This window comes from Aphis gossypii, chromosome 1 (genome assembly GCF_020184175.1).
Source record: "Aphis gossypii isolate Hap1 chromosome 1, ASM2018417v2, whole genome shotgun sequence".
Taxonomy (NCBI): domain Eukaryota; kingdom Metazoa; phylum Arthropoda; class Insecta; order Hemiptera; family Aphididae; genus Aphis; species Aphis gossypii.
This window is the reverse complement of record NC_065530.1, coordinates 84,407,828-84,423,951: the sequence shown is the minus strand read 5'-3', so window position 1 is coordinate 84,423,951 and position 16,124 is coordinate 84,407,828. Positions and strand designations below refer to the sequence as shown.

Sequence of the window (16,124 nt, the reverse complement as noted above, 5' to 3'; positions counted from 1 at the left end):
TAATATTCATTACTCAAATATTAAATACTTTAATATCATTTTAGTTGTTTACAGAATAATATTAATATTACCCATTTAACATTTAACCTTACAAGAAACATTTATTAATATGCATAGCTTCAAAGGTGACTGTTATAAATTAGATATACTTAAGTATATACCTACTAATTAACTAGGTAGTTAAATTTTTTACTTGAATTTTGAGCACTTGTTTCTTAGTACATTTTTAATAGATAGAAAATAACTTAAAAAATACCTATAAAATTAATAAAATCTTGGTATACGATAATTTAATATTTATTATGCAAACATAATATTTGTAATATTTCATATGGTTAACAATTTAAAAATTCTTTTGTATAGAATTAAAGCTTACAATTCGAAAATTGATTTAAATTAATTTAAATATTAACAAGTGTAATTAAATATATAGGTATATAAATAATATTTTTCATTAAAAGTTCCCAAGTACAGGATAGTACTGTGTAGATAGTAAATATTTTTTTTTTTGTTAAGTATTAATAAGAAATTATAAAATATTATAAAACTAACCCAAGTCATAAACTAGTAACTAATAAATCATAATTCATTATTATGTAATATATTTTAATTTCATGCATATATTTTAAGGTTTTTTTTTTTAAAAAAAATACTAATTATTTATTTTGACCTAATAATTTGTTATATTGTTAAAATTATTAATATTTAGATAATATTTATGACCTATGAGTAGGTAATGCATTTTTATTAAATATATGAGTAAATTATGCAATTATAAATTACATAAACATAGAAATGTCTTTGTATTACATCCTTGTATTATTTGTAACTATAATATTACCAGTGAATATAATTACCTACTCATATTTTAATTTAGTAACTACTGTAATATATATATATATATATATATTTTTTTTAATATATCTATTCTTCTTATTAGTCTAATATTTAGTCTTTAAAAGCTATAAATTTGTAAGTACTTACATATACATGAGTGTATACTATATAGTTTGTTTATCGATAAACATTTAAAATACCATTAATTTTAATATTTTACGGAGATCGATTCTATAGCCTTAATCTATAATAATAAATTTGGGTATTCAGTCACAGGAGTTGACAACACTACTGCAGGTGAAACTACTGCTGGTCCTCCAAATGACGTTATGAAAATATTGACGACCGTTATGAGAAATATACCTACAATAACGTAGTTTCCCAATTTAAATGCCATTTTTCGTTGTTCACAATTAGTCACATTATACCGAGCACTCAGTAAAAGCGCTACACCAACTAAAACCTAATATAACCAAATCAAATTATTAGAAAATCTAAAATTAATAATTAGTAGATATAATTACCTGTAAAAATATGCTTGTCAACAAAAGTATGATGCAGATGACAAAAAGAGCACTTCCATCACTATTTTCTAGTATATATCTTAATTGATTTGCATTTGCAGAAAACAGTGCAACATCCATCATACCATGAGATATTAACTTTTTATTTCTGTATATGTTAAATGCTTTTGGTGTATCGTCATCTATACTTCCGATAACCTAGAATTAAATTTTTATTATTATAATATTGTTACATAAGTATGTGATTGTATTCACTTCATGGTCTAATATGTTTTTTATACTGCTATATATAAGTTGAATAATTTATTTTACTGTTGGTATTTAGTAGTACAATAAATTGAGTTATTTTTTACCCCAAATACTGTTATTTTAAATATTGTGTGTATTAAATATAGTAATATACGTAAAAGTCACGTGTCTCCACAAATAATGTTTTTAAACTACGACGCATAATGAACATCGTTATTTGTAGTTTAAATACCTATGTAATTTTCTTTAAATTTGAAGGAGCTTTAAATATTTATAAAAATAAATTGTGCATATGTATTTAAAATATTTTTCACAGATTTATAAGTACAACTTATGTGGGAACTAGTATTCAATTTTCAAGTTTTTTAATATTTTGGAATTTTTATCGATATCTGTAAAAAAAAAAAAAAAAAATTCACATTTTAAATGTCTATAAATAGCTCAAAAAGCATTGAAATATTTTGAAAATGTCATAATTCATAGAAAGTTATAACATAAACATTTTCTAGATCTAATTTTTTATCTAATACCTACCACACTTTAAATTAAAAATTGAAGCATTTTTTTTACTACTTATCATATTTACATACACGTCAAACAAAATACAAAAATAAAAATATACATATTATTGTATAATAAGTACATTCATAGCTCCACTCAAAACCTATTATAATAATTCATCTAGATTTGTGTTATAATATGGTATTCAAACATACGGACCAATAAAAATATCGAACACATAATAATTTTAGTTCTTCAATCCTGACACTACTGTTTAGTCTATTATCCTTGTTCCTCCTTATGAATCGACTGAAACACTTAAAGCTACTTCTTCTCTTACTATAAATTAATAATATAATTGAGCCAAAATACTAACGATTCAGAAATTTACTAAAAAAAATAAGTAAATCCACATATTTTATATACTTATTACTTATTAGTCTTAGTAGTACCTACATAGATACATCAGTCTGCTACTACTATCTATAATACTTGACTCTCATTAGAGTTTCTCACTTTTTAAAAAAAAATTAATGCAGAGAGCTCCTATACTCTAAAATGTAACCTATAAATTTAATGATTTGTATAAATTAACTTAGGTTTCCCTTAACGGGTGGGTACTCAGGTACTCTCCATTTGTCTATATGTATTAAATGAATTACAATTAACCAAGGCTGGGCAAGTTAACAATTTTTTTAACTCGTTAAGTTAAGTTATTTTAAAATAATAAAGTTAGTTAAGTTAAAAGTTACTCATAATTTTTTTGGTTAACTCGTTAAGTTAAACGTTAACTTTGAAAAAAAAGTAACATAATTTAATTTTAAGTTAAAGTTTTCTAATTTTCAAAATAAAAAATTTTAGACACATAATAATGTTTGTTGGATAGTTTTTCTTTATGCACGAGAAAATTACTGGGGAAATTTAAAATAATACATCAAAGTATTAACTAGCAATCATAAAACCTACTTTTCTAAAAACACTATTAGAATATTTGCATTATTGTTTGGACTAAAATTATCTTAATTTAAATATTTTTAAATAAAATTAACTTGAAGTTAATACGTTAATATTTAAAAAAAATTAACGAGTTAATTAACTTTATGTTTTAACTTAATTTTAACTTTTAATTCGTTAATACCCAGCCTTTCAATTAACTGTAAATGAATAAACCATAATATAATAATTGGCTTAGAATATAAAATAAATGTATAGAGTATTAAAATATAAAGAAACAAAATATGTATTAATTCCGCTTTCATACCTCATTGGCTATAACAGTTTGGTTCGGTAATAAACTGCTGTCATCGTCTGCCTGAATTTCTTTGTCGTTTTGATTATTAACTAATCCCATGTCAGGACTATTTGTATTATTGTGATCAGTCGAAAAATCTACTGTTGAACTACGATTTTCAGTTACTATTTCGTTCATCTCTATTTGTTGGGTCTTAATGTCAGTTGATCCGTTAGCAGTTTGTGTTGCAGCGTATTGTAATTTTGGCTCAACGATTTTGCAGTTGTTGTTGATGTGCACTTGATTTCGATCCTTCATACCTGTTGTTCGGTACTACAGTGAGACGGAGGACATTCAGGCATTATATTAGATTAAAAACGGTTTGAATCTAGTTTCAACAAATGTCCATCTATCGACGTGATTTCCGATATTCCGTTTATATTTCTGAAAAAAAAGTATTGTTATTATTTATTAGTAGGGGGATTCCTATATTTAGTTGTTTTATTCAAACAATATCATCATTTATTAACCTTGATAACACGTGTACTTATTTTTTATTTATAAGGAGCTATTACTTAGTGAGCAATACGATACGTTATTACTTATTAATTATTACGTATATAAATGGTACATTCTATTTATATATTTTCTTAGTATTTCTTTAGTATGAAATTACATAATTTAATAAACAATTAATTATTTTTTTAAATTCCAGGTGTGCGTTATTATTATTTTCTTAGCAACATATTTTATGAAATTACAAATTATCAAATAGCATACATAAATACCAACTCCAAAATAAATATGATATATATTCTTAATTTGTCTTTTATTTATTGTAAAATCGTTTTTATTCTTTAGAAAACAAAATATATTTTTATTTTAAATAAAATTTAACAGTAGATAGTCCTACCTACCTATCTACTTAACATATATATTTGATGTATTTTAATATACCTACCTATAATATTCAATGTGAACGATATGATATTATATTTTTTTTTAATAATATATCATATTAATTTTATACTACTAAGTACTTGATTTTCTTCACTGGCGAAGTTTACATGAACTCAATTTTACCTGATTTTTCTTAGTGACGGGGTTTACATGAACTTAATTTTACCTGTTTTTTTTTCTGGCGGAGTTAACAGTAAAAAGGTACTTGCGCCCATAATATATGTATTAAATTTGAATTCAATAGTCAATAATTTTATAGATACTATTTAAAACAATTCTAAGAGGAAACCATAAGAAATTTATCATCATATATTTCTAAGAGTAGGTACATAATAATTATTCATTATATTATATTAAGTCTGTATATTGTTATTGATATTAAACCAAATAATTATATAATATATATATATATATATATATAATATAATATATGATTTGTTGCCATCTATAATTCATTAACTCAAAAATTTTACATGTTGATATTTACTTAGATTGTTCTTTAGTCTTTCATTTTTTGTCATTGTTATTTTTTATTCTTTCCTTGTTAAATTATTAATTATCTATTATTAAAAATTGTACTTTATTAATGCCCCTGAGGCGTCGATTTATAATATATAATAATAATATTATAATATTTATAATATATGTATAAATAATAATTTTGTTCAAAATTACTAGCTAACACAATAGGTAGGTACACAATTATTAATCTTTATAAATTATAACTATAAACTAATAGTTTTTAATATTTATTTTATTTTTAATAACATTTTTATAGTACTTATGAAGTACTCATAATTATTAACAAAAATAAGAAAAAAAAACTACATACATTTTTTTTTTTTGTTTTTCTTGACTATTTTTAAATAAGGAATATGTCTATTTTTAACTCTTTGAAGTACAACTTCGATTCAATTTTTTACCAGAAACCTCTAAAAGTTGATTATCTCAATAATTTTTTTCTAGAGATAGTGTACTAAGATAAAAAAAACTCATTATTATTGTTAAAATTGTATATTCATCGAATTAACTAGAATTTAAAATTACTCTCTGCTTTAAAGTTAAAGTTATTATTTAACAGTGATCACTTCAATAGTTAGGTGTTTAAATATTTATTTTAAACTATTTTATACCTACTTATTTTATTTATATAATATACAAAAAAATAACTAAAAATAAGTAATTAAATTACTATTTTTGTAATTATATATTAGCAGTATTAATTATATTATATTATACATAATTTATGTACAAAATAAATGTATATTTTTGGTTAAATATGCATAATAATATACTTATAAAAAATATTTCCTGAATGTAAGTTTATTGATTAATACAGAAATGAATGTAAATAATAAATTTGAATAAATAATACAGATATTGAGATACCTATATTAAAATTGATATTTGTTCATGAGTAGGTATAAATACAATTTTTTTAAATTTTATTTACAATGATATGATCAAGTTTCATTTGATCCCTATTAATATTAAATAGGTAATGATAGAAATAATAAAAAAAAAAAATAGTAATTATTAATCATGTATAAGATGGCATAATATGTTGTATCTTATAGGTAATATACATTATTAAAAATGGGAAGGGTAGGTGGCTTGTGGGGATTTAGTCCTAAGTCAAAAATTAACACTCAATATTAAGTATTGTGTTTATCATTTTTAGAAAATATTATGAGGAGGGAATTGTATAAAAAAAAATAAAAGCCTAATAAAATGTTGAGGTATTTTGCATTCATTTATACATAAAATAGTATGATTATACTGGTTTTCCAAATGCAGATATTAAAATATTAACCACAGTTATAAGGAATATTCCGACAATAACATAGTTTCCGAACTTGAATGCCATCTTTCGTTCGTTGCAGTTAGTTACATTGTATTGAATACTCAAGAGCATAGTCATGCCAACCAAAATCTAAAAAAAATAATTCGTTAATATAGACTACCTACAAGTACATAGGTATGTTGAAAAAAACTCTAAATTTTATTTACTTACTTGTAGGATTATGCTTATCGATATAAGTACTACACAAATGTATGAAATGTATTGGCCATCAAACGTCTCTAAAACATGTCTCAACTGATTGGCATTTGCGGAAAATAACGCAATGTCCATCATACTTTGAGTTAAAAGTTTCTTTTTTCTATATAAATCAAAAGCTTTTAAAGTATCATCATCAGAATCTCCAAGTATCTAAAAAATATGTAAATTATTTCTATTTAATAATGTAAATTAAATAAAGTAAATATTATATTTACATTTTCAAAAACGGAGTTTTTATTATTTATAATGGGTTGAAGTTCGTTGTCTTCAGTAGGTTGACCAATTTGTGTGGAGGAATTACCAAGTTCTGTACGAGAAGGATTCGGTAAACCATTAATATTATTTTGTATTTTAGTAAAATCTGGAGAATCGGTTTGCTCGAAAGCATTTTTTTCTCTTTGATTTTTATTATTTTCTAGTATCCGATATTGTTCTAATTTGGAATTTTCCATGGTCTATAAACTTTTCTGAAACAAACAAAATATAAAGATAGTTAATGTATTCTGCATTAAAATGTAACTATTTATGCGGGTTTCAATTCATTTTATTTGAATAACAAATATGTTTGTAAAATATATTATATTTCCAAAATAAAGTAATTTATGAGAATATAGTATGAGTAATAATTATTATTGTTTTATCTCATGATATAAAACTGCAGTTTCATAAATTGTTGTATAAAAAAATTACATCATTATTATGGTGCTATATTATTATTACATTATTATGGTTACTATATCTAATAGTATCTGTATGGAATGTAATTCATTTTTTACAAAATATTGCGTTTTATTATAGAAATGCTATGTAGTTGTATCTTAATTTTAAAATTTTAACACTACTTATATTTATCTTTCACATTGATAAAATATAAATATATTTGTGATAATCATCACTCATCAGTGATATTTTCAGTAGGTACTCGGAAGTTTAATTTGTTATTGACGTTTCCTTAATTAAAAATGTGTATTAAATGTTTAACAAAAACTTTAACAACATTATCTTTTTATATGATTTTAGTAACTACTTATTCTCGTATGCACCAATAATGACAAAATAACGTTATGATTTGGAAATATATTATAATAGTCTAATATTATATGTACTGTTTTATAGGACACTAATCCCTTTATTATCATTCCCGTGATATGCATTATTGATGCATAAAAATAAAAGCTTTATCCGTGAATAATCAATATAATTAAAATTTTAACCAAATATAATCATAAGAATATAATTGTTATACTTACCTATTAAGTATTAGGAAATAGGTAGCAATATAATAAAATTAAACAGTATTTAATGCACTATTTTTAAAATTTGTTCACAAAAAATAACATTAACATTAAATATTATACATCTGTACAATTTTTAAAAAACGTAATAATGTCATGTTTCAATATAAATTAAAGATTTAAAATGTATTAACAATAATAATAATAATAATAATAATAATAACTATTGCCTTGTGTACGTTAATAAACATTAAACAAGTTTACTGAATAATCATAATTTATAAGTTATTAGAGATTAGAGTTTATTAAGATTTATAATGGACGTGAAATGTTTAAATAAGTATGAACAATTAATGTAGTTATAATGTATATAATATATTTAATTGATTTATGCAACTGGTTTAGTATTGATAAGAATAAGTTAAATGTAATTAACCTTAAAATATATTATTTTTAATATTAATATAAGTTCAAAGTTTAGCCCCATCATATCTTCCGTAGCGCTCACAATCATTTTACGGTATTCTCTTTTATTTTTCAGTTATTATAGCGCATTACACTTAAACGTTAAATAAAAGCGGCTGTACATTAAGTATCTCTTTGTTTCACATAATTTAAACGTCAAAACTTTTACTTATTAAATTAAATATATTTATATTTAGTTTTATGAACTATAAATATAATTAAATTACATAAAACCAAACACAGATCTCCGTCTTCAAAGCTGAGCGATTGCCGCAAAGTCCAATGTCGAATTTCTCGTCTCTTATTTTCTTCAAAAACAAGTGCCGAAAATTTCTCATCGCTCATTAAACATTGCCAAAAATAAAACTATTATTCTTCAAAATAGTCTCACTTTTAATGATTCTCAAATCGTCAAACCAAACTAAACATTTTTTCACTTAATCACTTCTTCAATAATGAACCTGGTGCAACAAACTCATTAATTTTCAATCTATCACACTCCTGTTGCGCAGAAATTTAAGTTAATGCTTCAAACATATAATATTTTTATTCTCCTATTTACGACATGTGTGTTCATTTGACTATTCACGCACATTGTAACTATACCTTAAACTGTTTTTGATAAAAAATGTAAGTGTATCAACTATGAGTTATCCATCTCAAGTATATTTTTTAATTCACGCCAATGTAACGAATTTACTTATAGGCACTTAAATTAATTACAGACTGAATATTTTAAAATAAGGCAATATTAAAAATAACCTTGAATTCTAAAGTAAAAATATCTAAAAACAATACGAATAACCTTAATTTAAGAAAAAGCGTAAATACCCTTTGTGGTACAAATTTTTATACATTGAATTATTTCAATATGTTTCATTTTTATTATTTTGAGGGAAGATGCAACTAAACAAATTAAATAATTTTTTAAAGATATAATGCATAATCTGTACCTTATGTCCTAGGGAATAATAAGAATATGTGCTAATTGACTTATAAGACAGTGGAATTACCTGTTAGAAAGAGCCAAATGAGTTGTAACATTTCCTATTTATTATTTCATTTAAAATTATATTTTTAAAAACGAAATTAAACAAACGCTTATTCATAATGCTTTTAGTTTTGTGAACACTTCTATATTCAGTATGTAGTATAAATTAGGATATACAACTGATACAAGCCGACATAAGGAATATACTAGTGTTTTTTATGTAGTGGAAAAAACCTGTCCAGTGACTAGTGAGTGAGGTGAATAACTTTTGCCTACAGGTTAGAATGATTATCTGTGTCTATCTATATCATCTACCAGTGAGGAGTAAAAAATAAGTATCTAGAGCTTAATTAAACACAAATTTAAATATTTAACAAATTGCGGAATTATACTCAATAGAAAATTCAATAGTATTCAAGTAATATAGTAAAAATATAATTTATTTTGAAAAATTACATTGAGTATTGATTTTAATTTGTTATACAAGCTTATTCAAATAGTTTATTAGTACAGATATACAGTTATATCTTGTGATCGAACAATGAAATTACGTATTTGTAGTTTTAATAGAAACAAATTATGTTTTTAGTAAAAATGAAAATGTAAATTAGATAAACTGTACGTCAAAAGACACTGGTAGTTGAACTTGAACTATTTAAATAAATACAGTAATAAATTAGTTAATTTACATTAGCTGAATTAAAATATATTGTATATATACACATTAAAAGAATTGGCCATCGTCCATCTGTAGATTTTTAAAACAAACAGTTCTAAAAATAAAATATGTTGTAGTGAAGCGTGTGTTTGAAATTATTGAAAAATAATGAAGATAATGTCAATCGTAAAATAATTAAACATCTGATATAGGTAATATGGTGAAAATAAAAAAATAATAAAATCATAGAATTAACAAAAATAGTGATTTGAAATTATTATATACAGGTAGATAGTTTTCTGGTTTCCATTTTTTTTTTTTTTTTATGTAATGATAATTATAAAACTAATTCACTATAAAAACTTATAATATTACCTATTTTATTAAGAGGAAATATCAGTGAAGTCTTGTAAAAAGTATGTTAACGAATTAATATATATATATAAAGATAATAACAGTACCGTACAAAAAATAGAAAATATAACAGAATATTACAAAAGGAATTACATTTTAACTATTTAAAATAATCTATCCAATAAAAATTTTATTAAAAAGTATTAACCACTCTTCTTTAATTACAAGTCCATAAAGTATATATAAAATAACATATCACTTTTAAGCCGTTTATGCACGAAATATTCTAGTTATACACTTATTAAACAGGATCGATGGGACCGTAAATTCGTTTAGTGTCACATCCATAATATATAAAGTGAAGTTTAATAGAGTGGGTAGATGGGGTAGAAATGGGTGATAATGTGACATGGAATGGCAAAACCATCACAAACGATAGCACAGTATAAGTATAGTTAATCTGCGTATTCTCGTATTACTACTGTTTTATATATAAAGCGTGCCAGGGATATTTGATGGGATTTTAAACGATTCGTTATAAAAATATATATAATATAATATTATTCTAATAAAACGTTTTATAAATTCAAACGCATTAGTTGTCAAGCGAGTTTTTTAAAACTTATATTAATAATATAGTCAAAAACTATTGCTTTAATTTTTAAATAATGAAAAAAAAAACCAACAATTGAAAACATATAATAAACTTATCGTCTTTAAAGTGGCAAATACATTTACTATTACTCCAATTTTAAAAACCACAAAACTATGTTTTAAAATATGTTAAACATAAAGTCAATTTGTTACGAGTGCACACCCTCACAGAGGTATCAAAGACAGAGATTGCGTGTATAACGTTCTCTTAAAAGTTTTATATTAGATAGGTATTTATTATAATTATAGACTCGTGCGCAATTTACTTCACAGCAGTATACATTAAATAATTTGAGTATTATGTTATAATAACCACCGAGGGAAATTGTCATAATATTATAACTGTGCGGTATGAAAAAATATAGCGAAACAACATTTAACTAAGAAACTTTACCTGATTTACGATCGCTTTTCGTGTTTACTATCCAGGTAAGCGATGCCAAACTTTCGGGGACAAATGACTGTTATTGCAGTTAACGTTTTGTCGGCGGTGGCAAAAACCCAAAATAAAAAAAATTAGTAAAAAATAATAACCGAACAAAACAAAAAAAGTTTTACTTAAATACTCTAAAGTCGTTTATTATTATGAGCTGCACGGACACCGCACGAACAGGTTCATCACACTACGTAAGACCACTGCCGCAATATTATTATTATTATTATTTCGTCTGAATTCGCGGAGGCGGACTTCCGATTTTGTGTTGGTTGGAGTATGAATCGTCTGTAAAACTCGTCTCAGTTCTCAGTTGGAGGGGACTACTAACAGGCTAACCGCAGATTATCAACATAATGCGTGCCGAGAAAATATTCATCATAACATATTTTTCATTGAACAATATATCAGAGTAGTAGCTGAAAAATATATTATTTTATAATCAGTAACGTATAATAATGATTTTTTATGGTAAAAGTTACGTCTTTGAAATGTATTTGTGAAGTAGTATTTAATATTTGTACATACGAAATATGATATTCAAATAGTGTAAGGTTGGGTGTAAAATTATTTTAGTGTTATAATCGTTTCAAGATTTTTATTGTGTAAAATCGTTTTTTTTTTTTTAGTAAGTAGTAACTACTTACACTAATGCAAATACTAGGCGAGCATTGATAATGCAATGTATACTAATTAGTAAATCATATTTGTAGTATTTGTACTGTGTATTATTAATAATTATAATTATCATCATCTCTATTATAATAGTTATAATAATAATTATTATTGTTTCGATTGCAAAAAGTATAACTTTGTTCGGCGGAAACATTATCATCATTATGATAATTTTTAATATTTTTAAATTATACAATATATATGTCCAATCGTATCTCAAGTAAATTGTAAATGGAAAACATTATGTTAAACGTTATGTATTTATGAGTACCTATGTTTTTACTTGTATCGCCACTTCTGTGTTAGTATAGTTAATACAGCTGAAAGACCAAGTTAAAATAAAAACGGGGAAAGATAGGTAACCGCTTTGATGTACTGCAGTAGGTGCAACCGAACCTCTTCATCGAAGAGTAAGTTATTGTAATTCAATTTAAATTAGATAATAATAAATTATTTCATGTGAAGACCTTGGCCCTTGTGCAAAGAGTAATGGAAACGAAAATTTTGATCACTCTTAAGTACCAACTAGATTCATTTTTACTGAAACTATCCTCAAAATTAAAAATCATAGTATTTTTTTTTCATATTGTGTTAAATTTAAAAAAAATACATTTTAAAATTAATACATTTATCGCTTTACTTTGAAACTAAAATATAAATTAGAATAATATAAAGGTATTACGTGGGTTGAATAATAATTATTTATTAGATGTAAAATTAGCTTATTTGAAAAAAATAAAAAATTTATATGAGAGAAATGTTAATATAATAAGTGTATCAAAAATAAGGATGTTAAGCAAAATCCTGTGTTGAAGATAAGGAATTTTAAGTTAAAGTAAAAATAAAATAATTGTATTTTTAATAAAAACATCAATAAGACTTTGTTCATAGTGAAGTTTTGCTTTAGCACCACAATTATCAATACTTGAAAAAGCTGCTTTTGAATTTCAATTACTTATTTGTAAGAAACTACTGTGTTATTTTCTGTATTACCGTATTGGTATCAAAATGTTGATAGGAAACAATACAGTAGGTCATTAACTACTGAACAGTAATCATAAATTGTATCCTTGAATATCACTGTTATCCATCAAACATTATATTTTTAGAAAATACCTAACTCAGAAGTTATAGAAGTAAAATTTGTTGAATACCGTTATGTTCAAATATTTTATTTTTAATTTATTATTCAACCTGATTGTTTTGTAATGAGTTAAAAATTTGGTAATAATTATTATTATGAGATAGTATTTCAAATGTTATTTATTTGTAATGTTTATCTTTAATTTTGTAAGATAAATTACGGGGTTGGGTAAGAGAGTTTTTTCTTTTGAATAAATTAGAGTACGGAAAATATCTATTGTATGCATTTTCACTTACCTTTCGAATGACTCGAGACGTGAAATTGTATTTGATGCAACTTGATGTAGTGGATGCTGGATGATCGGGGTGGAAAGAGGTATGCAAGAATATTATATTTAAAAAATCGAAAGATATAATGTTAAAGTGAATTAAATTTATTTAAACTTGTAAAAATTTGACACAGAGAAAGATGATACATTTGTTGATACTATGTTAGGTAAAAGAATGAACGAGGAATCGATTGTTGTTTGCCCTTTTACAGGTATGGTATGCCACCTTTGTGATTGAATTTGGAGATTGCGGCGTTTGCTCATTTGCGTGTCAACATTAGTATCTTATTTACTAAATATTTCATATTTTGTACTGCTGCAAAGATTGTGATAATTTCTAAATCTAAGAGTAATTTAATTATTTGTAATTTTATTGTTGATTAATGTTTGTATGGCCGTGCTAATGGTATTCTATTTATTTCTTTAATCTTAAAAGTAATTTAGCTCGTGATAATGTATATTCTGTTAGTCTATGTTCGTGCAACTGTAGAGATAATTTATAAATCTAGATAATGATACATCAAAATGTATATATCATTACAGTTTCAAAGTCTGTTTTTACTTTAAACGTCTTTTAAATTAATTTAAAAAAACAATTATTTTAATAATATATATATATATATATATAATTATAAAATATGTAAGAGTACACAATTTAATTGATGATGATGGTGAAGAGAATGAAGGAAATTTCGAGGAACGTGTGATTTCAGTTGGCTATTTAAGGTTTTTCTAATTATATAATAGAGAACTCTTCAGTTGTTCTGAGTTTACTTAAGTGAAATTTGTTTAATTAGTCTTTAATACAAAAGTTCAAAAACTGAAGTATTCCGGATTATTTTTTTTAGTTTTGAAGTTACTTATTGTACGTATGAATTAGGTGCTTTTACAACTAATCTAAAAAATTTATTTTGTATCAATTGTAGATTTTTAATTATTATTTTTGTTTGAGTTTCGGCCACAGCAAACACTGAACTTGTGTATGTTAAGTGGTTTTTTTATTAATATATATGGTAGTAATGAACATTTAATTTATAGTGTTGATAAATGATATACCATGGAACCATATTATACTTGTTCACATAGGTCATAGAGTTTAATATTAAATTGTCATTCACCTATACACTTTGTAGGATTGATATTTTATTATTTATGTGTACCTACTATCTAGGTTAAAGTTAAACATGTGTAATGAAATTTTATTTTAATCTAATTGAAAGTTTGAAGGTTAGAGGAGTAGTAATATTTTAAATATACGTTAAAATGATCTAATTTTAAGAAATACTTAAAGATAAAATGATGAAACAAAAATAGAATAAAACTATATTATAAATATATTAAACTCAAAATTGCTAAATAACAAAAACAAAAAATAAAAGCAAGGGTCGGCAACCCACGGGTAACTGTAAAGGATAATGTATTTTGAGTATGAAGCCGATAAAACTCAAACATTTTCGCTGAACACTCTCAAACTGTAGTGAGTCAATGGAAGTATAAGGATCCTTATCCCATACTAAACAATCATATTCAAGAATAGGTCTGACAACAGAACAAATATACTTTTAGCAACACCCTCTGCTTAAAAAAAACTTTAGCCAAATGCATAATAAAATCAAGTGCTTTAAATGCTTTGCAGCACACAAAATGTATATGTAACTTGAGATCAAGATTATAACTAAATTTAAAGCCAACAAGATCCATAATAGAATTCAATTCACGTGAAATATTTATTTCATTAATTCTATAGTTGAAATTAATTGGTAGTTGTATCCAATGATATGAAATGAATATGTTATACCTATAATTATTTTATTATTTATTTATTTATAGGAAATGTTTTTGAAAAAATAAATTTCTAATAACAAAAATATATAATAAAATATCGTTAGAAACTTAGAAATAATGTCTGACAGGCTATCGGTGATTTTCACTAAGAATAATTTTTTCTGTGTTATGATTTGTCATTAAATTCATTTTTAGCACATCCATCATAGTAACCTATTCAATGAAGAGGAACATTCGACACTTTACTACTATGAACACCAGAGTGACTTTTACTAACCAATCTTCATATAATATTATAAATGAATAAAATAATAATATGGATGTTTTAATGCCAATATCGATAAAGTTTCGTAACAATAATCCAACGTTTATTCGTCTTTTTTTTTAACACATTTAACATAAAATAGTTACGATACATATATGTAGATGATAATAATATAATATCTACATAATATATTTGATTCACACCTATACAATTTACACATTACATTTACACTCAGAAATTCAGTAAATCTATGAATAATAATACACATTATATAAAAAACGTTATCCTTATTTATATTCAATACATAATAATATTTAAATACATATTATTCTGTTCTCCAGTTTAAAATCATACAAATTGAAGAAGAAAAAACATGTACCTACGCAGATCGGTATATAGATATACATTTAAAAAATAATTAATCTTATAAATCATTAAATTAATAATCACATGGTTTTCATTAAAATTTAAAGGTTGGCAAGATATGTTTTCAAAGTTTTTGATTTTTACACTAAGAAATTCCATTCACTAATTTATCTTTCGGTTGTTCAATCGCTAATATTCCGGTATCTTTTTCCTGTAAATAACAAACAAAAGAACAATCAATACAGTGTTTACTGACACGCAGAGTAAGTAAGTTATTACTTTTTGCCCTAGTGTTGTAAGTTTCCACCCGCCTTCGCCGTCAAAATGCAATATGTGCGAATGGAATTTCCTGGAAGCAAAAACAACGAGTAAATTAATGATTTTGTCGATATAAATAATAAAGTTACACATAATAAAATAATAGTAGTACTAATAGTTTTAATTAATAGTTATTATTCTTATTAATA

At 24.1% G+C, this 16,124-nt stretch overlaps 1 protein-coding gene, 1 long non-coding RNA gene and 1 pseudogene across 3 annotated transcripts in view; 1 reads left to right on the top strand and 2 right to left on the bottom strand.

Annotated features, from left to right (window-relative positions):
• The window catches only part of LOC114125112 (uncharacterized), a 38,484-nt gene that overhangs the window by 1,714 nt on the left and 20,646 nt on the right, over positions 1-16,124 (top strand). The window contains exon 3 of one of the 2 annotated variants that reach the window (XR_007603213.1): positions 4,058-5,219. The exons of the other annotated variant lie outside the window; for it this stretch is intronic. This is a non-coding gene — a long non-coding RNA (uncharacterized LOC114125112). Of the gene's footprint in view, positions 1-4,057; positions 5,220-16,124 lie in introns of those variants that run through there. 2 annotated transcript variants of the gene reach the window in all.
• Positions 14-11,535, bottom strand: LOC114125029 (uncharacterized; annotated as a pseudogene).
• Positions 15,559-16,124, bottom strand: part of LOC114124850 (ATP-binding cassette sub-family D member) — a 48,049-nt gene continuing 47,483 nt past the window's right edge. Inside the window, exons 10-11 of the mRNA XM_027988319.2 lie at positions 15,937-16,006; positions 15,559-15,868 (exon numbers count right to left, since the gene is read on the bottom strand). Coding sequence (XP_027844120.2) covers positions 15,803-15,868; positions 15,937-16,006 — 136 coding nt within the window. The 3' untranslated portion in view covers positions 15,559-15,802. The remainder of the gene's footprint in view (positions 15,869-15,936; positions 16,007-16,124) is intronic.